General features: G+C 41.7%; 1 protein-coding gene across 1 annotated transcript in view; it reads right to left on the bottom strand.

Moving 5' to 3' along the window:
* Window positions 1–21,325, bottom strand: part of FREM2 (FRAS1 related extracellular matrix 2) — a 147,884-nt gene extending 126,559 nt beyond the window's left edge. The window contains exons 1-2 of the mRNA XM_060080003.1: window positions 16,147–21,325; window positions 10,602–10,691 (exon numbers count right to left, since the gene is read on the bottom strand). Coding sequence (XP_059935986.1) covers window positions 10,602–10,691; window positions 16,147–21,325 — 5,269 coding nt within the window. The remainder of the gene's footprint in view (window positions 1–10,601; window positions 10,692–16,146) is intronic.
* Between the last annotated feature and the right edge of the window lie 4,654 nt (window positions 21,326–25,979).

The following is a 25,979-nucleotide window of genomic DNA, read 5'->3' as shown; positions in this document are numbered from 1 at the left end:
AGTGTTCATTATTCTTCCACTTTTGTCCCTGTATATCCCATCTTTCCACCAAAAACAAAGAGTCAGACAGTCAAACTTTATACACAGTTGAGAAAGGCAAGCACAAGGAAGAAAGGAAGAAAGAAAAAGACAGGAGGAGGAGTGAGAGAGGGAAAATAAGTGAGAAAAAAAAAGGGAGACAAACAGAAAGAGAAGCTCTGGAAACCCTCATAGTAGTAGCTACCTGCACAGTTCTTACTATGCCGCCGGAACTGTGCTGCATGAATGATCTTATTTCCGCGAATAATCTTACTTAAATCTTCAAAAGAACCCTATTAGCTAGGTACTATTATTGTCCCACTTTACAAATGAAACTGAGGCTTGGAAAGGTTCAGTCTCTTGTCTCAGGGTCACAACACCAATTGGTATTTGTCCCAGTTCTAACTCCAGAGGCTGCGCCCCTCACTTGGATGGAAACAAGATAAGCAGGGTCAAGAGGTTGACCTTCCTGTGTACACATTTCAAAGAAGTAAGACATCTCATAATTAATATGTTGGAAAGGACCTCTTAATTTCCCTTCAACCTTTTCCATGCCCCGCTAGTCTTTTCCATCTCAACAAACGGCAGCCCCATTCTCCGCTGGCCAAGAAACCCAGAATCATGCTTAATTCTCTTTTTTCCTGACCCCATAATCCAATCCATCAGTAAGTACTATAGATTGAGATCTGAAATTATGCAAGCCTGTCTTCTTCTCTCTGTATCAGAGGTCTTCCTGCATCAGCCCCTGCTTTCTCCTTGATACGTCCCCTTGACTCTCCACAGCTACAAGAGTCATCATCTGAAAACATAAACTGGAACGTGTTACTCCCTTGTTTTAAAATGATTTTGGTTCCCTGTGCTATACAGAAGGTCCTTGTCGGTTATCCATTTAAAATATAGCAGTGTGTATATGTCAATCCCAAACTCTGTTCAATATTCTGTAACAACCTAAATGGGAAAAGAATTTGAAAAAGAATAGATACATGTACATGTATAACTGAATCATTTTGCTGGGCACCTGAAACTAACACAACATTGTTAATCAACTGTACTCCAAAATAAAATAAAAAGTTAAAGAAGATGATTTGGGGGATTCTCTTTCCCTCAGAACAAAGTCTAAGTTACTGCCCTGGGTTTATAAAGCTCTCGCCCCAGTCTGTCTCCTGAGCATCATTTTGTCCCACTCTCTGGTTTGTTAGTTGAGCTCCAGGTCCATTGATGTTCTTCCGGTCACTTGAACACACCAAGCTCAGTGCCATCGCACGTGCTTTTCCCTCCACCTGGAACATTTCTTCCTCCCTTCTTCCTGATGCAGCTTCCTCTCATCCTAGGTCTAAGCTTAAATAGTACACCTTTCAGAGGCCTTTCCTGACATCTGCATCTCTATCTTGGATTTAATTACAACCCCCATAATACTTTAAACAATGTATATGTGTTGTATTTGTCTACTGTTTTATCATCCATAGCTATCAGAACCTCAGGTCAGAGGTCATAACTGCCATGATCGTCATTATTTTCCAAGATCCCAATAGACACCTGAAATATAGTTGGGGCACCAAAAATACTTGTTGAATAATTCAATAAATAAGTGAATAGGGAAACTCTTTAAGTTTCACCATAGAAACTCGGAACCTTCTCTTCCATTGCGTTCTGGTTCTCTGTTGTATTCTTACAGGTTCTAGCAAATACAGAATCATACTAATGACAACTGTCATTGAACACCACGGTCTATTTCTCCCGGCCACGCAGAGCAAATTTAAAAAGACAGAGTGGGATATTACTGAGTAATGTAATATATACCACAAATAAATATTTGATTTGAGATTATGGTATTTTAGTCACTTATGAAAGATTTGCTTAGTTTTTAAAAGGTGATTATCATTTGTTTTGAGAGTAAATATAGAACCATGCTAAACCTCTAAAAATGTGTCTAGGGCCTCCCTGGTGGCGCAGTGGTTGAGAGTCCGCCTGCCGATGCAGGGGACACGGGTTCGTGCCCCGATCCCGGAGGATCCCACATGCCGCGGAGCGGCTGGGCCCGCAAGCCATGGCCGCGGGGCCTGTGTGTCCGGAGCCTGTGCTCCGCAACGGGAGAGGCCACAGCAGTGAGAGGCCCGCGTACAGCAAAAAAAAAAAAAAAAAAAAAAAAAATGTGTCTAATAAGGATTCATATTCACGGGAAGATTTAATGATTTAAGGAAAGTTTCCTCTGAACTAAAGCTAATGAAAACAGTACAGCCATATGACATATAATTTTGGAATGAACCTAAAGAATAATAACTAATAAAATTTAGTTTATATTTTTCTATTTAAAAGGTACAAATTCTTTCATGGACAGTACAGTACAGGTATTTTATAGATTCATGCTTTTAAAGGCAGGGATCTGGCATAGAAAGATCCTGATGACTTGAACTGTTCTGAACTGTTCAATGAGAAAGGAAAGGCTTACAAACATTATGCCATAGTCGCCAATACCTTCCCCCAGGATCTGTAGTCTAGTGGATCTGTGCTCTCTTACAGATTAAAAATACTTGTATCAGTGCCTGACATTACTTCACCGTCTTATTATAACCCCCTGAGGCACTAGTGTCTTTCCTCTGGTTCTCATGTCACTAGTAATTAACTTTATTGCCAAGAATGCTTGCTTTTTTTCCCTCTCAGCTGAATGTCTGTAAAATCTTTTAATGCTTGTACTCAGACCTCATTTTCCGACTTACTGCACTTATTTATATTTTTCCAGCCCTTGCTTTAAATTCAAGCTAATTATCAATAATGACTTTGCTTTAAACCTTAAAGTTACTGGTCACCTTCCAGCAAAAACTTGTGCTTCTTCTAAACCAGCAAGAAGAGCTTCCAGTCTCCTGGTGTCTTGTGTATTCAACCATCAGGTATGGAATAAAATTCTGAAAGCCTCATCCTTAACTGACATTTCATATACAGAAATGACTTTGCAGCTTTTTCTACTATGTCAAGAAGCTATTTATATCTTTCAATAGCATATGAATTAGGGATCTTAGCGGATGAAAAACTGGGCACCGCAAGGCACAATCAAAGACAGTGGCAACACATGTCTGGCTACGGACCAGATACATTATAATGGCCAACACGCATATCATGTCTGACGTCCAGTTTCAGTGCCAAAACCAGAGAGAGGCTCTCATAGACGGTGTGCCCATGTCATATGAGAGCTCAAATGAGGAAGCGGCAAACCAGTTCTCATAATGGAGAAAAAAGTAGGGCTCCTCCTACTAAGTATACTGGGCCAGATGATCACGTATCCTGATTCTTTCTTCTGCCCATCAAGAAGTACCTTGATTTATGTCAGTTTGGGATTGACATGTACACACTGCTATATGTAAAATAGATAACCAACAACGACCTACTGTATAGCACAGGGAACTCTGCTCAATATTCTGTAATAACCTCAATGGGGAAAGAACTTGACAAAGAATAGATACATGTACATGTATAACTGAATCATTTTGTTGTGCACCTGAAACTAACACAACATTGTTAATCAACTATACTCCAACATAAAATATAAATTTAAAAAAGAGAGAAATATTGCAGAAAAAAAAAGAAGTCTCTTGAATCTGATGCTCAGGCTTTGAGACTTGAAACAAGCAAACAAACAAGAAACATAAAAATGTACATAATGGCTTTTTAATAAGAACTGAGGATACTTTATGCTAATATAGCTTTCTACTTCTCTCCCTGTCATAAAGTTGTCTCACATGAGGCAAAAAAAATTGGGGTGACTAAAAATACTTAAGGCAGTGGTGCTGTCTTAAAAATTTCAGTGATTTATAGAAAATGTTGATTCCTTTTTAACTTTTAAAATTGTATAATTGTTTATATAACATACTGACAACTTATTTTTTCCTGAAAAGAATTCTTTAAGAATAACATGAGCTCTAAACTGGTGGTTACTGTGAATCTCTTCAATCTTAAGTATATTTCACTGAAGCTTTCAAAAGCATTTTTACAGCAGTTAGTTTCATGTATTTAAAAATGTGAAAGCTTTACTAAAAATCTTTTTTGCTGCCATAAGGATTTAAATCAATGCTAGGATAAGAGAATGTTCTAAAGGAATGCAAAGGGTCCCCTGGGAACTGTTTATAGGAGCTTTTTGTAGAATACTATTTAATTGATCCTTATATAAAATAGAGCTTCTTTTGGCCATTTGTCTATTCATTTATTTTAATATTTGTTTAATATTTACTGTGTGTTCACCCGTGGATAGGCCTTGTGGTATAAAGATTCATGACACCTTTTTTTTTTTTTTTTTTTTTGCGGTACACGGGCCTCTCACTCTTGTGGCCTCTCCCGTTGCGGAGCACAGGCTCCGGACGCGCAGGCTCAGCGGCCATGGCTCATGGGCCCAGCCGCTCCGCGGCATAGGGGATCTTTCCGGACCGGGGCACGAACCCGTGTCCCCTGCATCGGCAGGCAGACTCTCAACCACTGCGCCACCAGGGAAGCCCGACACCTTTTTTTTGACTTGAAAAAGTTTCTTCTCTACTAATGGAGGTCTTCACATTAGCAACTAATCAGAAAACAACATTCTTGTTCTAAAGAAAGGCAGGGATAGAAGCACAAAAAAAAGGGCATGGCTAATTTTCTTATCAAGATATTGGGAGCAACTTTGGAGAGGGAATGACATCTGAGTTGAAAGTTGAGGAGTGATTAGCGGTCGTCAGGGCTGAGGGTGGGACATACCTGGAATAGTTACGTGAGACTGGATTTCACATCATAATAAAGAGCTAGACGATTTCCTTGGAGACAAAACTAAAAAGGGACAGGAGCGCTTTCATGTTAGAATACTTATAATGTTAGAAGAGGAAAATTACAGAGTTAAAGGCTGAGAAGAAATCAGGTAAAATATGTTCTATTATGAAGGGGATAAAAGAATACATGTTTTTTTCAAGGATGTGCTTCTTGTAAGCAACATGTAATTGGGTTTTGTTTGCTTATCCAGTTTGACAACTTTTATATTCTAATTAGAACATTTAGTTCACTTACATTTAATATAATTATCGATATATTTTGCTTTATATCTATCATCATAATATTTGCTTTCTTTTTGTTTCTTCTGTTCTATGTTCTGTTTTCTCTCATTTCTTGTTATCTTTTGGATTTATTTTATTATTATTAGTTTTCTAATTTCTTCCCTCTATTAGCTTAGGAAAAACAAAACAAAACAAAACAAGAATACATGCTGTTTTTCTTCCCACAAAATTCAAAGCACTAGATCTGGAATTTTAATTCAAAGAGGCAATTATCAAAAGAGGATGTGTTTTCCAAGTCTGTATTATTATTATTACATTGAATTACCCTTGAGAAGACACAAGGATAAAAGCAAAAGAGATGGAAGACGGTTTAGATAAATCCATAGGTGATTGCTACCCACACTTATATACAAAAGCTCTTTGGATGAAGCCACAGATAACAGGAATACGCTTCCTAATTTCAGAGTTTGACTTTTTAGACTGTAACTATGAAAATGCATGTGTTGATTGGCCCCAGAAAACTGGATGGATGACCTATTTTGCTGTAATATTTTCATGGGTTTTTTTTTTGGGCTGCGCCACGCGGCTTGTGGGATTTTAGTTTCCTGATCAGGGACTGAACCTTGGCCCTCAGCAGTGAAAGCGCAGTGGCCTAACCAATGGACTACCGGGGAATTTCCTCAGGTTCTTCACTAATATTCCAATAAGTGTATTTCATTACTAAATGATCATTTGAAGAATTACAATATGACAATTTATAATTATGAATTTTAAGGGCTGCATAACATTTTCTGATGTAGATACCATTACTAAAAAGCTCTATTTTTATTGGCATTAGTCATTTCCAGATTGCTACTCTTCGCAGGGTGACATACATGTGCCTACAAATTTTGCTTCCGTTGAGCCATGTCTCAAGTGGAATATTATAGCCTTCTTGACTTCATCTCCATATTCACAGATGTTTCTTCAGCTTTATTTTCTCAGTTTACAACCTCACAAATAGTTTGGAAGTGTACCTGTTTCACCATTAATCCCAGAAGTGAATTTTTAAAAACTTTCTTTGTAACTTAATTGATAAAATAATTATAAAATGGTATCTTTGTGACCAGCTAGAAGGGTGGGATAGGGAGGGTGGGAGGGAGGGAGATGCAGGAGGGAAGAGATATGGGGACATATGTATATGTATAACTGATTCACTTTGTTATAAAGCAGAAACTAACACAGCACTGTAAAGCAATTATACTCCAATAAAAACGTTAAAAAAATGGTACCTTAAGGTTGATTTGATTTGTGTTTATTTCAACTTTAGAAAGAATAAATTTTTTTCCACATGTAGGTAGAAAAATTACAGTGTGATACCAGGAAAGAATACTATAAGTGTTAGGATGCAGTGACCTTTAAAGTATTCTAAAATAAAACTGTACACCCCAGAGGATGCAGAACTTTTTGTCTCTCAGCAGATCCTACTCTAACTTCATTCTCATCTATCAAACATGCCTAAAAACTCAGTCTAGAGAACCCAGAAGAATTCAAGTATTCCTCCCTCTTATGTCAATCCTGAATAAGTGTCGAAGTTACTGTTTGAGGAAAGAATCTGGGATTCAAATGGGCTTCTAGCTGCCTGGTTATACAACTTGAAGGAGTTACCTATATCTGTGACTCAGTTTACTCATCTGCCAAATATACGTATTTTTAACTGTGCTCGGAGCTATGAAGGCAAAATTGCATAAATGATAGTTCTAATAAAAGAGCTAATGGAAAGAACCCTGACATATGAGGATCTGTGTGCGTGTGTGTGTGTGTGTGTGTGTATACATGTGCTATATTAACCAACATTCATTAAGTCCAAACACAGTAGAACTCCGAGGTGAAAATCCTGATGTTATCTATTCTTCAATTAGTGTATTCTTTATTTTTTAAATTATTTTTTAATTAGTTTCTGCTTTATAACAAAGTGAATCAGTCATACATATACATCTGCTCCCACATCCCTTCCCTCTTGCGTCTCCCTCCCTCCCACCCTCCCTATCCCAGCCCTCCAGGCGGTCACAAAGCACCGAGCTGATCTCCCTATGCTATGCGGCTGCTTCCCACTAGCTATCTACCTTACGTTTGGTACTGTACAATTAGTGTATTCTTTAGTCCAGTCTTTTGGTAATTGCCCCAAAGCCCTCCAAACACTAAAAAGTAGTAACTCTGTCCTAAGCACCAATCCATTAGTCATGGGTGGTCTTAACTTGTTAGCACATTATAACAGGAGAATTCTGTGGCTAGCCAGGTTCTTTTTTTTTTTTTTTTTGCAGTACGCAGGCCTCTCACTGTTGTGGCCTCTCCCGTTGCGGAGCACAGGCTCCGGACGCGCAGGCTCAGCAGCCATGGCTCACGGGCCCAGCCGCTCCGCGGCATGTGGGATCTTCCCGGACCGGGGCACAAACCCATGTCCCCTGCATCGGCAGGCGGATTCCCAACCACTGTGCAACCAGGGAAGCCCCAGGTTCTTATGATAATATAATTAAATCGAAAACAAGGGATTTTAGTTTTCTGTTCTCCTCAGCCTCCTCTCCCATTCTTGACTCCTGAAATTAAAAGCTATGTTTTATTTTTAATGTTATTTGAGGATTATATTTGCTCCAGTAATTTCCTTAGATAGTCACTGTCCTAAAATCAATCTGGTTGACTCGAAGAAAGTGATTTTTAGTGAATTGGAGAGAGAATTGGCAGTAGAGAGTTGATTGATTTTATGCCACGGTGCCTTGACTTCTTTCTCAGATCTGAAATACTGAGGCATTTCATATATTTCATGGGGATGGTGTATGGATATGCTTACTATAATTGTATAAAGTAAATGATAATAAATGACTACAGCTGAATCCAGTAACTAAACCCTCTGGTCCAAAAAGTCTGTCATCAAATGGATGGGAAGGGTAAGTACCCTTGAGGGAGCTCTGTTACTTCCTGGATGGGTGGATGGATGTGTTTGGGGAAGTGACCTGGCTACTCTGAGACCTAGATCCTTCCAACTGAGAAACAAGGAGAATCCTTGTTCATAAGATTCAATCCTTGTATTACCTGACATAATTCCTGAGGTATACATATCTTGGAGAAGTGTCAAACGACATCACAATGTGTCTTCACAAACATGTCATCTAGTTCATGAAATTTACATTGCTACATTTGAAGATTTTGAAAATAAATGTTAATATTACAGTCTATAAAATAGGTCTTTTCTAGAGTATATTTTGATGAAATTACTGACTGTACTACTAGAAGATATAATAGCTAGGTCAGAAAAAAATCATAGTTCTTAGTATAATATTTTTGTAGAGAGGAAGAATATCTTTATTTCTTCTTTTATCACAAATATTGCAAACATTTTTTTTACTTCTGTTTAGCAAAATACCTCACACTTCCCAGAGAGGAGAATTTCATTCAAGATACTCTGTAAGTTTAAATAGTATTGCACTTCTCATTGATATATTAGAATATGTTACAAGAGACAGTGCAAAAATCCTAAAAAAATAAGTATCAGATTGAAACTATTTTGAAATACATATATGACTTTTTATTTTTTAATCTTGCAGGTCTCTGTATTTATTCTGTCAAAGGGAAGTTTTCTTGCATCAGGGAAATTAAGATAAATTCTGTTCCACAGATAGTTGCCAGAATCTGCCTGAGCCCCATAAGTAATGCTAAGTCAGTGGGAGGAGAAGAGTAAAGGACAATATCTCTGGAATTTTTCTCTCTCACATGAAACTCTAGCTCTGAAAAAGCTCCCAAAATGATTTTGTTCCTATTTCCATAAACACATCTTTAGACGCTCAGCCACTTTTTCAGCAAATCCAAAAATAAACCCAGTCTCTTCAACTAGTCACTCCTCACTTAATATTTTGAAATATGATACAGTATAATGTTTTCCGAAGTTTGAATACAGACCAAAATTTTAAAGTAATTGCTACCATTCCATTCAGCTAAGGAAAGAAAAGTGCATAATAATAGAGAATATATATGTATAAAAAGAAAGAAAAAGCAAAATGTATAAAAAAGTATAGGCTATAATGTCTTGGAATTGTAGTCATTGGATTTCAAACATTTTTGGGGAATTTTAAAGAAAATCATACTTTTGCTATTGAGGTTTATTCAGTCACTCGGAAGGCTATACATGGTGTTTGGAACCAACGATTTAGTCCTTACATTTATATATATATATATAATATAAAAATATATGTATATATAAAATATATATGTATATATATACATATATATAAAATATATGTATATATATAAGACAAATTTGAATTATTTCAGAGTCTCACTCTAAAGTTTACTTGCAGTAGTATTTCCCATTTGGGCAGCAAGATTCAACAAGCAGATTATTTTCTGATAAGTTGATTTCCTTCTCAGAACTTGGTTTCATACTAAGATTCATTTATCAATATGTAGAATACTAAAGTATGATTTGGTTGCTAAAAAAATAAAGGCATTAAACTTATTAAATTCAGTTGAACCCAAGTGAACTCACTTTTTTTTTTCCTCTCTGTCACACACCCAGCAGATGTCATTTTTCAGAACTGTGATCCTGTTACATCCAACAACATTTTAAACAAGTGCTATTTAATGCTTCAAAAAAATAGGAAGGGTAAGCATGGAATCTTTTTGAGATAGATGACAGAATATTGTGCGTTTTTATAAAGATCGTAAGGAAACAGGTGACTGAATCATTTCTCCCCCTCTCTTTTCTCGCACACAGGTCCTCTCATTCCTGTGTCCTGTTCACACATTCTTTCTGAGGTTCTTTTCCTTCTCCTGAGAGCAAGTGAGAACACAAACATCCTTATGATCAATCTAGAAGTGGCCAGCTTTCCTCCTAGGCTGCAGGGTGAGGAAGGGAGCTGAAGAGTATGAGAGGCAGTCAGGGCTCTGGGGGAGCGATGACAATAAATTACTGAGGTGACTTAGATCCCAGGTCATAGTCTAGTCTCTGCAGTATTCAGACTTCACCAAGGAAAAGCTGAGCTAGACCAAGTCACAAAATGCCCCAAACTAAGAAAACTAAGAAAATCATTAGACATACTGAGCCTGATACACCTTTATTTAGCACTGATTTCTTGGTGAAGGTGACGTATTATCTACCAGCATTAGTCCACACAGCACCCAAGAAAATTAGAAAAAGGCACCCCCTTTGGACAGACACACCTAGGTAGAACACATGATTTGCAAGTGGGGCTGGGCTGGTCCCAACATCCTCTGGTGGCCTCAAGCAGGCAGCTTTATGCAGAGTATAATCTGAACAACTGGACATGGGGATCCTATTTACGTAGATCTTTCTCTTTAGTGCTTTACAAATCATAAGACAAGAATAATATAACTAGAACATGTATTTACAATCATTGCAGAGTAGTATTGTGTCAGACTAAGAATGTAAGATTTTCATGAGCAAGTACCAACTTCACTCAGTACAAATGCAGGTGAGCATAAACTGATACTTGATACCGATTCCCTGTAATCAAGTAGTCAACAGAGCAATGAATAAAAGTCACTCTCCTTGTTTATACTAACAGGAGAGTGACTACTTACCACCATCTTCAACTGTAAAGTGGAATATGTCACTTGTGGCATTAGCCCCTTCTCTCAAGACGTAGCATATTTTCATATCATCAATGTCAGCTAGAAAATAACCAAATAAGAAGATGATTAATTACTCAGGCAAAACTGGTGACTCATCATTTATGGTAAATCCTATTGGTTATTACTTTTCTGAGTCATGTTTAGATCTCCTTCTTCTCCTAAGGGAAAGAGTGCTATCCTATTTCTCATATCTCTAAGCCCCTTGATTTCAGCTGTCCCTTGGAAATCTGATCCCTTACACAGATAGAATGCAAGAGCTAGGTTATAATAATAGCAAGGTGTTGCCCTTCCCAATGGTATTCACATGTTCATGCACCAAAGGAGTGACTATCTAAATACGGGATGTCAGACTCCATGACAGGTGGACAGGGAGATATTTTGAGGCCTGGCAGATTTCCTGGCACTACTGAAATCACACCCTTTGCCTCCCTGTAGGACTGGCCCTAAGAGGAAAGAGGTTCCTTGGCTCTACCTCAGGCTAACTTTTCTTACCTCTTGCGGTACAGTAGGCCGTTTTTAAGCTCTCCAAATTTTTGAAAGGAAAAATGAAGAAAATCTTTTTTTAAAAAATCCCACGGATTGAAATTACTATCATGACCCAATGCCAAAGAGAACTTAGAAAACATCGAGTAAAAGGTGAAACCTTTATTCAGAGTGAAAAGTTATTCTGCCTCGGAAATGCTTTTTCTAATGCTTTCTATTCTAGCTATCAAATTCACTGGCACAGTTTGTTTTCAGTGTTGACTAAAATACAATTTGAAAATGTATTCATCCATTTTAACAGTTTTTCTCCTTAATGATGCCACACAGACAACATAATAAAACAAACATCATTTTGTTCTGTGATACTCACAGTAGACCTCTATTGGATCTGGGCCAATCAGCAAGTAGTTATTTCCAAGGTTACATAAAACCAAGATCATAGCTAAAAATTGCTTCAACAATAGTATGTGATATTTATTTGTCTCGTGTGTGCTCTATGGTTTATTCATCTTCTAAGATCTCTCATAAGTTCATGCTATGGAGTTTAAAGGCATTACATATAAGAAAATGATTTTATGAAAGAATAGTATCAAGTGATGCAAAGTATTAGAATCAACAAATTACTCCATGAATTTCTATAACTCCACTTTACAGATGTGAAACATATGACCTACCTTGGCTCACACGGTTTTGGAAGGTAACTTGCTTACAATCAAACATTTGAGGATGGGAAAAATCTGATTTAATAGTTAATAGTACCTTCTTGTTAATAGAGATACCTAACGGTGAAGCAAGTTCAAGATGTGTTGTTCTCCCTTAGCATTTCTTTTCTAACTCTACTGTAATCTCCCCAAATTCTGCCTCTTTCTGCATGGCTGCCTTTTGTAGAAGATTAAAAATTTCTTTTTTCAATCTGTTTTTTGTTTCCACAGTCCTTTGCTCAGGATCTTACATTCAGTAAAGGCTCAAATGTTTGTTAATCTAAAATGAAAGAGCCCGGAGGTCTGGTGGTCCACACCTGCATCTCTCCCTTCGAATGGATGATGTCTCTCCGGGGGTAAGGAGTGAAGCCCCCTGCACTGCTCTTTACCTGTTTTCTCTTACAACTCTTAACTTTTACAACCTTTAAATTATCGGTTTAGGAATGAAGTGAACTCTGCTCTGACTACAGGTCCTTAGCATAAAGACAACATCGTCTGATCATGTGGGGAAGACCTTTGTCCAATGTTCCCATTTCTTCTTTAATTCTACAAGAAAATCTAAAGGCTCCACTATACGAAAAACAACAACAACAATACCCAATCCCTGTATCAATGTTTTCTAAGCAGAAACTACAGTACTTGGGAGATAGTTTCATTGAAATAAAATACCTCTTCAAGGGCTTCCCTGGTGGCGCAGTGGTTGAGAGTCCGCCTGCCGATTCAGGGGACACGGGTTCGTGCCCCGGTCCGGGAAGATCCCACATGCCACAGAGTGGCTAGGCCTGTGAGCCATGGCTGCTGAGCCTGCGTGTCCAGAGCCTCTGCTCCGCAATGGGAGAGGCCACAACAGTGAGAGGCCCGCATACCGCAAAAATATATATATAAAAATAAAAATAAATAAATAAATCAAATCATATAACAAAAAAAAAAAATACCTCTTCAAGACTGATCTTTAAGAACTTTTCTTTTTTGAAGTAATGAGAACATGAATTCAATTATAAGACATTCAGGTGTCAAATTTCTCTCCAAGTTAGGCCCAGGCTATTGATTAGATGAAACAAACTACAATCTTTTCATAATTCTGTTAATAATGCATTGTTCAAAAGGGGGGCTTTTAAAAAATCTCAAGTGAGTAAAGACTTTGATCATAACACTGTTATTCTACAGGTAGCTCTAAAAATAACAAAACACACTATAAATATACATATAAACACTTGCTTCTTTTTTTTTTTTTTTTTTTGCGGTATGCGGGCCTCTCACTGTTGTGGCCTCCCCCGTTGCGGAGCACAGGCCCCGGACGCGCAGGCTCAGCGGCCATGGCTCACGGGCCCAGCCGCTCCGCGGCATATGGGATCCTCCCAGACCGGGGCACGAACCCGTATCCCCTGCATCGGCAGGCGGACTCTCAACCACTTGCGCCACCAGGGAGGCCCTAAACACTTGCTTCTTAAGGCACAGAAGTATTAGGAAGATTAAAACCTGAGCCAAAATGTTATTTTCTTTCAGTAAACATCTAACAATTAACTAGATTTTCTTCTCATTGTTAAACATGCATCAAATTTATTTCAGTTTATCTACATAATCATTCCATGTTTTATTTTTTTTTTAATTCTAAATTCATGAACATTCCTGGTAGTCACACCCTGGCTACCTTTGGGAAATTTCTGAAATTGATTTCTAAATTATCTCCCACAAGATATTATTATGTATTTATTGTAGAGAAAAAAATCCAGGTACCTGAGACAAGTGATTTAGATGTGGGGTGAAGAGAGCAGGGAAGGGCACCTTGAGAAAGAGCAAAGTTTGAACTAACTAAATAATTTCTTTAATTTGTCTAATTCTACCTTGTTTACTTTTCCTAATAGTGAAATTTAATAAGTTTTAGAAATAATTTTTTTTTCTCCTAGGGACCATTTGGTCAATTTATTTGGCAATAGCCTTCCCAAGCCATGTGTGCTAAGTGGACTTAATTCAGTGCATTGAAAATCCATCAAAATATAGTTCATCTCATCCCTTCATGATAAAACAAAAACAAAGAAAAAGACAGTACAGTCCTCAATTTAGTCACTGCTTTTACTTTCTCTACTGCAAGAGCAGCCATGGTAGCTCTATAATGGAGGTTTCTCCATTTTTACTCACTTACCTAATCTCCATAAACAACTCCTATGAACCAAACTCCAGCCTCAACTTGTTGTAATGAGTCCTGTGTGATTAAATACCAACAGCTTTCCTAGTCAACATTTGCGTTCTTACTGGAACGTGATGATTTCTTTTAAAATGTAATCTTAAAAAGTTATCTTCACTTTTTATAATGAACTCATAACTACTCTATATTTACAAATGACTATAAAAAGTAATCATGGTGCATCAAGTCAGTGACAGATAGAGCAACAGCCTGTGATGAAATAGCAGAATTTTATGGCTCAATATTTAGGAAATAATATTCCAATATTTTGAGCTGTTGGACTTGGTCCATAGAATTTAAATTAAATAATTTGCTTATTTTCCTTCTTTTTTAAAAAAAATCTCTAAAATCAGGTTATATTTTCTCATCAGAGGAGTCGTTTGAAGTAACATTTTCAATCCTGTAAAGAATATCCTTTCCATATTCCTTTCATCCTCTTTACTTTCCATGAAAATAAACCAGTCTAAGATTGCATGCATCTCTACCCTCAGAAAGCCTTCACACAAAAGTTTCCTGCTGGTCTGGCCTGACACTTGGCACTCTGAAGTTTTCCTGTCCCTGCAGGCCCTAAGATATAGTCAGGCTTTCAGCCAAGAATCAGAAGGTTGGAGTGTAGGGCTATTTGCCAGCATCTAAAACAGAGAAGCAGTTTACTTTAACACTACACTTTGCAACATCCATGTTTAGTAAAGCATTTGTTATCTAAGAGCACAACACTGCTGCAGGAAAAGAACACTCCCCCTGGGAAGCCCTGGGGTTTAACTCCATCTGGTTTCCATTCTGACAAGGGTGAGATTTTCATGAAAGCAACCCAAAGCTCTTTGTAATGAAAGTCGCACGTTCTAGAAAACAGAGCTCTAACTCCCAAGCCAGCAGATTGAATGGGCTTCTCCCTTTAGTCACCGAGTAACTCTGTGCAGGTCACCTGCCCTTCCTGTCTCAGATTCTGTCCCCACACAAAGAAAACTGAGGTTACAAAAATGCTTTAGTCTCAAGGATGCAGATGCTTCAGGCAACGCTGTTGGTTATTGTGTTTGAAACAGGGTAGAGAGGAGGTTGGAAATGAGAAAATAATTTCTTCCTTCGACTACTAATCTTGTTAACATATCTTCAGGTTCTTAACAATGAAGTGGATGTATGGTTTGGTGGTGGACTTACTGTCTTCTTATACATCATTAAGTATACTTTCTTTTCTTGTGTGGATTGTCGTAGCATGCCTTGTACATATAATCATTCTAAATCTAGATAGGTGTTTACCTCTTACATCTTTGGGCTGGTGTTAGCCTAAGTCATAAAATCTTATAAAAACTATAAAATCTACAAAGTAAATATAAATACACCTTTTTATTTTCGTTACAAATTTTCTAACAACTATACCAGACTTAGAACAAATCCTCTAAAAAAGCAATCAAAATAATATAAATTTGAAGGTTCTATGTGAATGGTGGGTGATGATAATAAATAATAATGTGGATGTATAGAATTTAGAAAGCACATCTTTCTCTAAGATGCTAACATGAACTGTCTGCAGCATATAAAACAGGCTGCTCAGAGGACGGGCGTGGCTAACAGAGCCGAACTGGAAAGCCTGCTTTAAATTTTTTTTTTTTTTTTTTTTTTTTTTTTTTTTTGCGGTACGCGGGCCTCTCACCGCTGTGGCCTCTCCAGCTGCGGAGCACAGGCTCCGGACACGCAGGCTCAGCGGCCATGGCTCACGGGCCCAGCCACTCCGCGGCATGTGGGATCCTCCCGCACCGGGGCACGAACCTGTGTGCCCTGCATTGGCAGGCGGACTCCCAACCATTGCGCCACCAGGGAAGCCCCGCCTGCTTTAAATTTAATTCACCAAAGTCGAGCTCCTCCTTTGACAATTTAGCTTGTATTTTCAAAATACGATACTCCTTCTAATAAAAGTCACTGCAGTAGGACATAGCAAGAAGGGAGCTGTTCTCCCAGGAAAGAGAGTCCCTGTATTTTCACCTCCCTTTCATTTCCCTCCTCTTCCCTCCCCTTCCCTTGGAGTCTAATTTCATGCTCTATTTATGAAGTTTTCAGTGACAGCCATATCTCAAGAAATAAGACTTGGAGTGCCCTTTGATCCTAAAGAAAGAAAAGTGAACCATACCTTGTGTAAACTGAGTCACACTGTGGTTGCCTTGGCCCAGGTTGAGGAGATATCCATGTCGCGGGGCCTCCGTCACAATAAACCTAAGAGAAAAACGTAAGCTGTCTCTGTCCTCCACTTTCAATACTTTACTTGTGATCATGAACCCCAAGTGGCCTGTGGCCAGAGGGCGAAGTGTAGAAGCCCCTTTGTTCACTGCAATTTGGGGGACACTATTGTCAACAGCTAAGACCTGGATCTTCATCACTTGGGGTCTTCTTGTTTCAAATACTGTATCAGGGAAAACGTAGAACTCTGTATGGGAACCATCAGTCACCATGAAGGAGAAGCTGTCTTCACTTGACTCGGTGCCATCATGTCTGTAGCTGATTAAGTTTTCATTCAAGTCTTGCTTGGTAAAAATCATGGCGGGTCTGGTATTGTTGAATAGGAGTTGACCATGAACAGGCACCTGGGTGATAGTGAATTTCAAGAGTTTGTCTGGAGTATCTCTATCTTCCACAGTGAGTTCAAAGGGAGTAATCAGCTTGTTTTCTCCTTCGCTGACAACCAGGTTATGGATGGTGACCACTGGCTTTTTGTTGTCCACATCACTGATGGAGATACGGAATGTCCGGAAGACGGGGTTACGTCCGTCAGTGACTTGAAACTCAAAGCTGTCCATCTTCACCTCATCATCAGCTGTGTGGATGTAGTAGATTTTGTTGCCAGCCAGTTGGAGCTGAGTGAAAGATGTGATGGATACTCCAGGTTGGTCTGTGCATTCTAAGTGACCTCTCATGGGAGCCCTGGTGATGGTAAAAACTAAGTTTTCATCAGGACTGTTCAAGTCACTAGTGCTTAGTAGGTCTGTTGTGAGGGTGACCTTACCACCTTCTTTCAAAGACACTCCCTTACTTATCACATCAGGGAAGACAATGTCAAGACTCCCAATAGACACATAAAAGTAGCGATCTATAAGGGCATTTATTCCATCAGTCACATCAAATTTAATTAGATCCCGAATGCCCTCTTGCCCAAAATGGACGTACTGAATTAAGTTCCTGTCCACTTCATCCTGGGTAAAATTCATGCCCAGTGTGATATTTTCAAAGACACCTATAGGTTTTTGTCTCTGTAATAAGCCATGTCCTGGCCCATAACGAATAATATAAACCAAGGATTCATCTTCAGAATCTAAATCAGTTGCCATTAATATTTTGTTGTTGATAATTTTGGTTTCCCCAATTTCTATTTCCAGTCCATTATTGATGGCCATTCTGGGGGTCTCATCATCAACAGGGATAATCATAATGATGACCATCTTTTCCACAGAGTGCTTACCATCTGTTAGTTTAATCATGAAACTGTCTTCCTGAGTCTCAGAGTCATCATGCTCATAAATAATGCTGGAACTCTCTATGATCTGGTCCAAGGTGAAGCTTTCAACCAAAACCGTGCCATTTATCAGCTGGTTCATGATGTGACCGTGGGTAGGAAACCTGGTAATACTGAAAGTTAAATCATCTGGGGGAAGATCAGCATCAGCAGCATTGAGGATGGGCGTATCGACCACCAGACTCATGCCTTCCATCACCATAAATTCTCTCATAAATATTTCTGGCTGTTCATCATTGGTGGGAATGATTATGATGGGGAAAAAATGTCTCTCTGAAAAGTTAATGCCATCAGAACAACGAAATATAAATCTGTCTTCCACCGGTTCCACTCCTTTGTGGACACTCTGGACATAGTTTATATGACCCTGCCTGAGATCTTTCAGAGTGAAAGCACTTATGGCAATTCCTGCTCTGGATTTTTCAGAGCCTGGGGCTGGAGAGATATTCTCCACGTAACCTGAGGTAGGCTGAATAACTATGGTGCACAAGATGTCATCAGTGAGGGAATCAGTATCTTCAGCACTTATGTGCATTGAGGTTATAACACTTTTATCACCTTCCATCACTATAAACCGTTCACCTACAGAAATTTCTGGGGCCTGGCTGTCAACAGGGAGGATGGTCACCCACACGGTAACTCCTTGGATAGTATTACCACCTATTCTCCATTCTTGAGACATATCTGACAGACTCAGATTGAAAGAGTCCTCCTTGGGCAATAGACCTATCTCCCCGCTAGTGTGGGCGTAAACGACTGAGCCCTCCAAGATGTCCCTTTGGGTAAACTGCTCTGCTGGAACTCCATTGACCAGGATTTCTCCACATAAGGGTGGATCTTCCAAGAGGAAAGTCAACATCAAATCATCAGTGTCCTCATCGGTCCCCTTGATAACATTGGCAGTGATTTCAGTAGCCCCATTTTCTAAAACATCTAGATAGGACCCCAGAGTGCCCGCAGGAAGGCTCAGCATGGGCACCTCATCATCCACTGGCCGGACATTCACTCTGAGAGTGATGGGCACCACATGATGTCTGTCGCTGACCTCCAAGGAGCAACTATCAGTCAGAGATTCATCCCCATTATGCGCATAGGAAATCCGACCCTGTTTTATGTCCTCTAAGTGGAAAATCCCATCTACACTCAGTATCTGTCCAGACATCCTCATATGGCCATGTTTGGGTGCCTGTGTGAGAGTGAAAGTGATGTGGGCCACATCAGTGTCTATATCATTCACACTCAACTCAGTCTCACTCAGGATGTGGTGGCCCTTTTCCTGAATAGTGAAGCCAGTGTTGAGGATCTCAGGTGGCTGGTTGTCCACTGGCTGCAAGTAAAGGGTGAAAGTGCCTGGAGCCACATTCCCAGCTCGGTCCTCCACCTGGAATTGGAACTGGGCCACTCGGGCAGCCACTCCCAGTTCTTGATCTGGAGGTCTGTAAGCAATTTTATGGTGGTTGACCTGGGCTTGTGTAAAATGGGCCACCACCACTGAAGGGTTGTCAGTCAGGACCAAGGTGCCCAGTGGGGCTGGTGAGTGGTTTTTATCTGTGTCCATTGGGGGCTGTGTCACCGTGTAGCGTAGTTCTCGGTCGTCTGTGTCCAGGTCAGTGTAGTGCAGCCACTTCTTCCTCAGTGGTGTGAGCTGGGATTCCTGTACCACCATCCGAAGGGGACAGCCGCTGCCCAACTCTGGAGGGAGGCGATCCACTGGATGAATGCGTATCACAAACCTCTGTAGCCCAGACCTGTTAGGGGGGTCATGGTTATCCTGGACTCGAAATGTGAACTGGTCCATTACTGGCCCGGGACTGTGAGGCCCAGAGTGCCTGTAGAAAAGCCTCCCCTCCGTTATGTCTCGCTGCCTCCACTCTGTCACTGTTTTCTCATAGAATGCTCCCTGTTTTCTCCAAGGGCCCCTGATCAGCATCTCTTCCTCCTGGGGAGGATGGGTTTGACGGAGAAGCAGATGCCCTGTAGTTGAGGAGGGCGACTCTAGCACAAAAAGAAGCAGAGAGTCATCTGAGTCCATGTCAGCTGCACTTAGCGCTTGGGGCAGGATGGGCACGGTTTCACCCTCTGCCAGTGTCAGCCCCGTGTTGGCATTGAGGACTGGTGGCTGGTCATCCACGGGCACTAAGGTGATAGGGAACAGGAATTGCACCTGGTGTCTGCGTCCTCCATCCGCCATTCGAAGCACGAGGTTGTCACTTAGGGAGCCATCTTTGTCATCGTGGTGGTAGACCACGTGGCCGGCTGCCAGCTCGGCTACCGTAAATGTCTTAGGGGCAGAGTTGCCACTTGAGGCACCCAGAAGGACAAGGTGACCATGTCGGAGGCCAGCCACCACCTCCAACTGTACCGCCTCTAGGTCATCCTCATCACTGACGACCAGGTTCTGTGGTCCACTGCCTGCAGGGCCAGTGAGGGGCCGAGACTGGCCCTCATAGAGAATGAGCCCAGTGTTCCGGGTGACCACTGGAGCCAGTGTGTTCATGGGCTTCACCACCACCATGAAGGCAAAAGGCTCTGAAGCTGCTCCTTCTGGGTCCACTACCTCCAGCTCCAGTTCAAAGAGACGCTCCTGGTCGGAGTCCTCAGAGGGGGGCTGATAGGCAATCTTGAGGAGGTGCAAATCCCTCTGAGTGAAGGAGGAGAGAGGCAGACTGCGATCATCAGTGCTCACCAGGTAGCCCTGGCCAGGCTGGAAAGGAGAGGTGAGATTGAAGATCAACAGGTCGGGAGTAGACTCTGCATCCTCGGCTGCCAACATGTCTGGCGTCAGGGCGGTCAGTACAAACTGGTCCACCTCCATCATCATCATGGCCACAAAACTGGGCTTGGGGGCAGTGTTCTCAGCCCCTCCTCGGATTCTCACCAATACTTGGAAGTGCTCGCGTTTCAAAGCAGGGCTGCCCACAGGAGACCCTCGTGAGCGCAGCTCCACCACCATGGGCACCCAGTCCCTGTTTGGAGAACGACTGGGGGCCGTGTGGCGGTAGCGCACGCCTAGTTCCTGGAAAGCTTTGCAGTCCATCAGGAGCGGCTCCTGGGTGCCCGCCTCGCTGGCGCGTCCCGGGACTGGCGGGTAGTGAAGGAGTTCCCCGTAGCGAGGCAGCGCGCCCAAGCCAGACAGGATGCCTACGCGACACTCCTCAGCCTCGGGCTGGTAGGCGAATTCCAAGGTCCGAGCGTCCAGGGCATTGCTGGTGCCCAGCAGCTCCTCCACGACCAGGGGCAGGTTCCGAGTTACAACCTCCAGTTGGGTGAAGACCACCTCCACCTCCAGCACCAAGGGTAGCACTGCCGCCCCTCCCGGCGCGTCGTAGCGGAGCTGCAGCCGGACCCGATCCCGCGACGGGCTGCGCGCGCCCAGGTGCGAGTAGCGCACCTCGCCAGGGCCGAAGTCGCACGGGAAGCGCTTGGGACTCAGACGGCCGGGCCGCTGGGCCAGCGCATCGTTGTCTAGCACGGTCACCACGCAGCGATCCCCCGGCTGCACCTGCAGCACCAGGTCCTGCAACGGATCCAGCCAGACCTCACGGCCGAAGGGCACCCGGAGCCCGCGGTTCGCCGGCACTATGGCCTCTTCGGAGGGGACCCCTGCAACGCCCGCGAGATCTGGGGACAGCAACGCCCGGCCGGGGTCAGGGGGCTGTGCCCGGACGCGGCTTACCAGTGACAGGAGAAGCAAAAACAGCAGCACCAGCCGGGGCGGCGGCGGAGGCAACAGCTGAGAGGTGGTGGGGTTCGCTGCATGGCGCGCGCGGGCGGTGATCCCGGGGGTCCGGGCTGCGTGCATGGTCCGGATGTTAGGGCTCGGACGGGTCGCCCTGAGAGCGCAGCCAGTCCCAGTCCGGGGCAGGTGGTAAGAGAGCCCTCCGGAAAGTGCCAGGAATTCCGCACGGCGCCCGGGGGTTCCTGCTGTAGCCGAGGCTGGACCAGAAGGATGGGAAAGAGGCTCGGCACGGTCCCCGGAGCTGCCGGGGAGGCTAAACCGTCCCGGCCGATCCAGCTCCGCGGCTCGCGGATCAGTCGAGCGGAGAACTGAGTCCCTGCACTCCTCCCTCCCAGTTCCCGGGACCCTGAGCTTTGAGGGAAATCCCTCCCCTCGCACCCCCTTACTCCAGTCCTCCCAGGAGGCCAATCGTCGGTCCCGGGAGGAGGCCCCGAGTCGAGGGTTGGGTAGCGACTTCTGCCAATCAGCTCCTAGGGGCCGAGGCCGGGAAACCGCGCGGAGGGGAGGAGATAGAACGCGCGACGCGTTGTCCTGGAAGTGAGGGCGCTATCTCCGCTCGGCGCTTCTAGGGTTGCGGCTCTCCAGCCCCAGAGCCGGCACACGCCGCCGAGCTAGATTCCCTTTTCCAGCTGCCTGCGATCCAGCAATACCCCCGTTTTAGCTCCCATCCCCCCAATTCAATGGGATCCCGCGCAGGGAATGCTTATTTCTCACTGTAACTTGCAAACAAATCCGAGAGGAAAGTTAGACGCAACGTGGCTTGAGTGTGAATCAAAACCCAGAACAGTTTAGGGAGAAACTCTGGGGCCTTTGCTCATAAGAAGGAAAGCTGGAATTAAAAGACCATCTAGAGGAATGTGCGCCTCCCCTCGCCCCCGCCCCCCGCTGTCTCCTCGTAAATTACAATGACTACAGTTCTCGGATTGGTGAGATTTTTAACAAGCCCCTCCTTTGCAACCAGATTTCAGAGTAAAAGGAAAAAGGGGCACTTGGAATGTGTGAGAAATGCCATCAGAGCGGAATCGAGAGAGTCGCAGCAGAGGATACGTTCCAGGGTATGTAGCCCCCTGGCTTTTCCAAAGCCGTCGCTGTTGAGGTAGTGGTCATTAGAGACGTTCCTGTTCTCTTCGCAGTAATTACACCAAGTATTAACTAGACCCGCGTGTCAGAATCACATTTCTTGGCCTGCCAGGAGAATTGATAAATATCCGGAGGGCGAACTAAAACAGGTTAGCAACCCTCAGTCAGCAGGTTTCCAAGTCAGACTTGAGCTCTGCCTGCCCCCTTGTGTTTGTCGGGTTTCAGAAGTGTGTAGATTCCCTTTCCGAAAGGTTTTCTAACTGCTTCTCCCCACCCCCAAACGCTCACAATGAAAACTCTACCATTTTAGATTAGTTCTTTAAGCAGTCTTGGTTATCCTGAGCAAAATTTTATTTTGGGTCATGTTCTTTTCTCTCCAATAATACAAATCAGATAATTAATTGGAATATAAAATTGAAATAATGGTCATCCTGCCCTTTTCCTGTTTAAAGGTATTTTAGATTTGGGGGGAAAAAAGGAGTGTAAGACAGTGTTATTCCCTTTTACATTTCAGTCCAAATTGAAGATATAAGATGCATATGCGGGTACATTGCAGTGAGAAGCATTTATCCCTTCAAATCTTTTGTGTCTTTCTCCTGAGCTCCTCCAGTTTAGGGTTCTGATCCCTGCCTGAAGCATTGAGAGCTATTTTCAAGGCCACAGCATCACCTCTGTGTATAAGTATTGCTGAGTGATAATCAGAGACAGCTCCAGGAAGCCCGCTGGGCAGTGTCTGACCCTGGGAGTCGAGAGGGAGAGAGAGACTAATTTTAAGTGAGCCACTTATCCAAACAAATAACATTTAGTTAATTGAATATATTTCAGCTTATTCTATACAAATTGTACTTTTAGGGAACTTTGAACTCCCGCTTACAATTGATACATACATTTCACAATTTAGTACAAAACGAATATCCAGGAACACAGAAGGGATGTGACCAATCTTTTAAATGTATGAGAAAATCCCCAACCAACTCTTCATCAATTTCCAATCTGCTTTGGACATTATTATTTTCTAATTTAGTACGCTTATTTATTATTACATACAGAATTCAAATTGTAGTGACAGGGAAAACATCTATTATGTCTTGTTCACAAATAAAACAAATGGGAAGATGCCAAGTGAAATAGGACATCAATTTCAGAATATGGTTCTTTATATATTGTATTTCAAATTCTGGTTATGTGTCTTGATTGAAAAATGTCAGCTGGAAGCCAAGTCATCCTTATTCAGGCATTGTGACTCTGGGTATGTTCTGACCAGAATGAGACCATCATCCTGACCCCTGATGCTTCCCAATGGCTCCAGGCATTTCCTTTCTTCCTTTTAAAGTCCAACTCTGTTTGACTTGCAAGCAATGATAAGATCAGCATCTGAGGTATGGCAGTATACCCAAAGGGCAGAGTTCAATATTTTGTTTCATGGGAAGAAGAATAGAGGTCCACATTTATTTTCAAGTAGCCTAAGGAAATCAGTAAATGATAATCTTTTTTGACTTTTTAATTTAGCCTGCCTTGACTGAAGTGATGGAATGATTCTTAGGAATTATTATTATTTTTTGGTAAATGTCTTAGTTATTTGGGTTTTTAAAATTACATCGAAGGTAACACATACTGTCATTTGCTTAAATATATTTTGCATTGATGATCGTTGATATAATAGTGAAATATTAAATTCTCGTCTGAAAGCAAATATTATTGGTGATAATGATCTCGCATTAAGATAAAGAGCTCAGTGTTAAAATATTTCTATACTTAAATTAGCAAGGATATTTTATGGCCAACATTCACAATATTACAAGAGATAAAATAAGTTGACAAACTTGTAATTTTTAAAAATCTGAGCTTAATTCTTCAGTTCTTACCTTTTTAAGCTTTTAGACAATTGCTGTATATATTCTGGGGAAAATATCCTCTATGATAAATTCTTAAATTTGTTTACTCTATGAAAAACACACCAGAATGTCTCCCCAAATCAACTTAAAGCTAAATTTATTGATCGTTAAAACTCAAATGAGTTCTGACTTAAGGTTAAGCACCAGAGAATTTGTGCCCTAAAATAAAAGAGGTAATGTGATGAATTTAAGATGCAGGCAAGATATTCATGTAGAAACTGGACAACAGGTTTGGTACTCTAAAGTAAGGCTGGAGCTAAAGATACACCTGGTTACATTTTGATTGTTACAGTGTCACTTCAGGGTTTATTACACATCTGTTATGTTTCTCTACTGGCTCAAAAGACTCCAATAGAGATTGCCTCAGGCGCCTTAAAAATACTTACAGATGAGTGATTGAAGCTTGATGTCAAAAATCTGTAATCTTGGGGCCTCCCTGGTGGCGCAAGTGGTTGAGAGTCCGCCTGCCGATGCAGGGGATACGGGTTCGTGCCCCGGTCTGGGAGGATCCCATATGCCGCGGAGCGGCTGGGCCCGTGAGCCATGGCCGCTGAGCCTGCGTGTCCGGAACCTGTGCTCCGCAACGGGGGAGGCCACAACAGTGAGAGGCCCGCATACCGCAAAAAAAAAAAAAAAAAAAAAATCTGTAATCTTTCTCAATAGAATTTTATTCTTTGATAGCTTCAAAACCATGGCTTCCTATAAATCCAAACTTAACTGATTTCAGAGCAGTGCTGAAGGGGTAAACAGCCCTGCACTGATTGTCCAAGAGCTGGGTTCCAGCCTTGGCTCTGACACCCACTATGTGACTTGCAGCAGTTCCCTTTGTTTTGCAGCCACAGTCTCCTCAACTATAAAACAAGGGACTCAGTCTTTGTGGACAAATTCCCCTTTGGTAACCCTTTGGGTTTTGGTATTTGGTGCCATAAGACCAAATTTATGGATGACCCACCATTTTCCTTCCTTATGTTCTGTGCTCAGACGCAATAGTTTTCATTCTTGCCAGAAAGACTGACTCTGTTAATAAAAAATAAGTCACTACTACTAGGTTACAAAACTTAGAACTCTTAGCTTGTGCGCTTTGCCAATGAATTGATTGTTCCTTTTTCGATTGTATGACAATGTTTGTGTTCATTGACATGGGCAGTTTACATACAACATCATTAAGTAGCTATATCTTTTAATCAACAAGAAAATCAAAATTAAAATCTGGCAATACAAAACTAAATTAAAATTCATTGTGAGGATAGGTAAATTTTCAAGATGGATCTATCATAAGGTGATACACATAGTGTCATAAATACCCAGATTTTCCAGACGAAGCTGTGTTCAGATGGGGGTCTACTATGTGGAAAAAGAAAGAACACTGGACTAGAAGTCAGAAAACCCTGCTTTGAAGTTGGCTTTTCCACTTACTTGCTTGGAGCTGTGGACAAGTCACTGTCTCCGTTTCTAAAAATGTGATTGGAGAGGAGAGAAGGAAGGTGAAAATACTGCCTTGACTTTCCTCATGAAGCTATTGGAAAGACGAAATAACAAAATGTATATGTATTTATGTATATGCATATATGCAAAGTTGAAATAAAGAAAAATGATCTTTGTTTTCAAATACCTTTCTATATCTAAAAATATGTAGGTATAGATAGATAGACAGAGATATATTCCAAATTTTTATGAAGTAAAGGTGGTAAACTCTTAGCTTCTCTTTGGTTCTTCTTATCTCATTTTCTGAATTTATTTCT

The sequence above is a fragment of the Mesoplodon densirostris genome, chromosome 17 (genome assembly GCF_025265405.1).
Source record: "Mesoplodon densirostris isolate mMesDen1 chromosome 17, mMesDen1 primary haplotype, whole genome shotgun sequence".
Classification (NCBI taxonomy): domain Eukaryota; kingdom Metazoa; phylum Chordata; class Mammalia; order Artiodactyla; family Ziphiidae; genus Mesoplodon; species Mesoplodon densirostris.
This window is presented reverse-complemented; position numbering and strand designations above follow the sequence as displayed.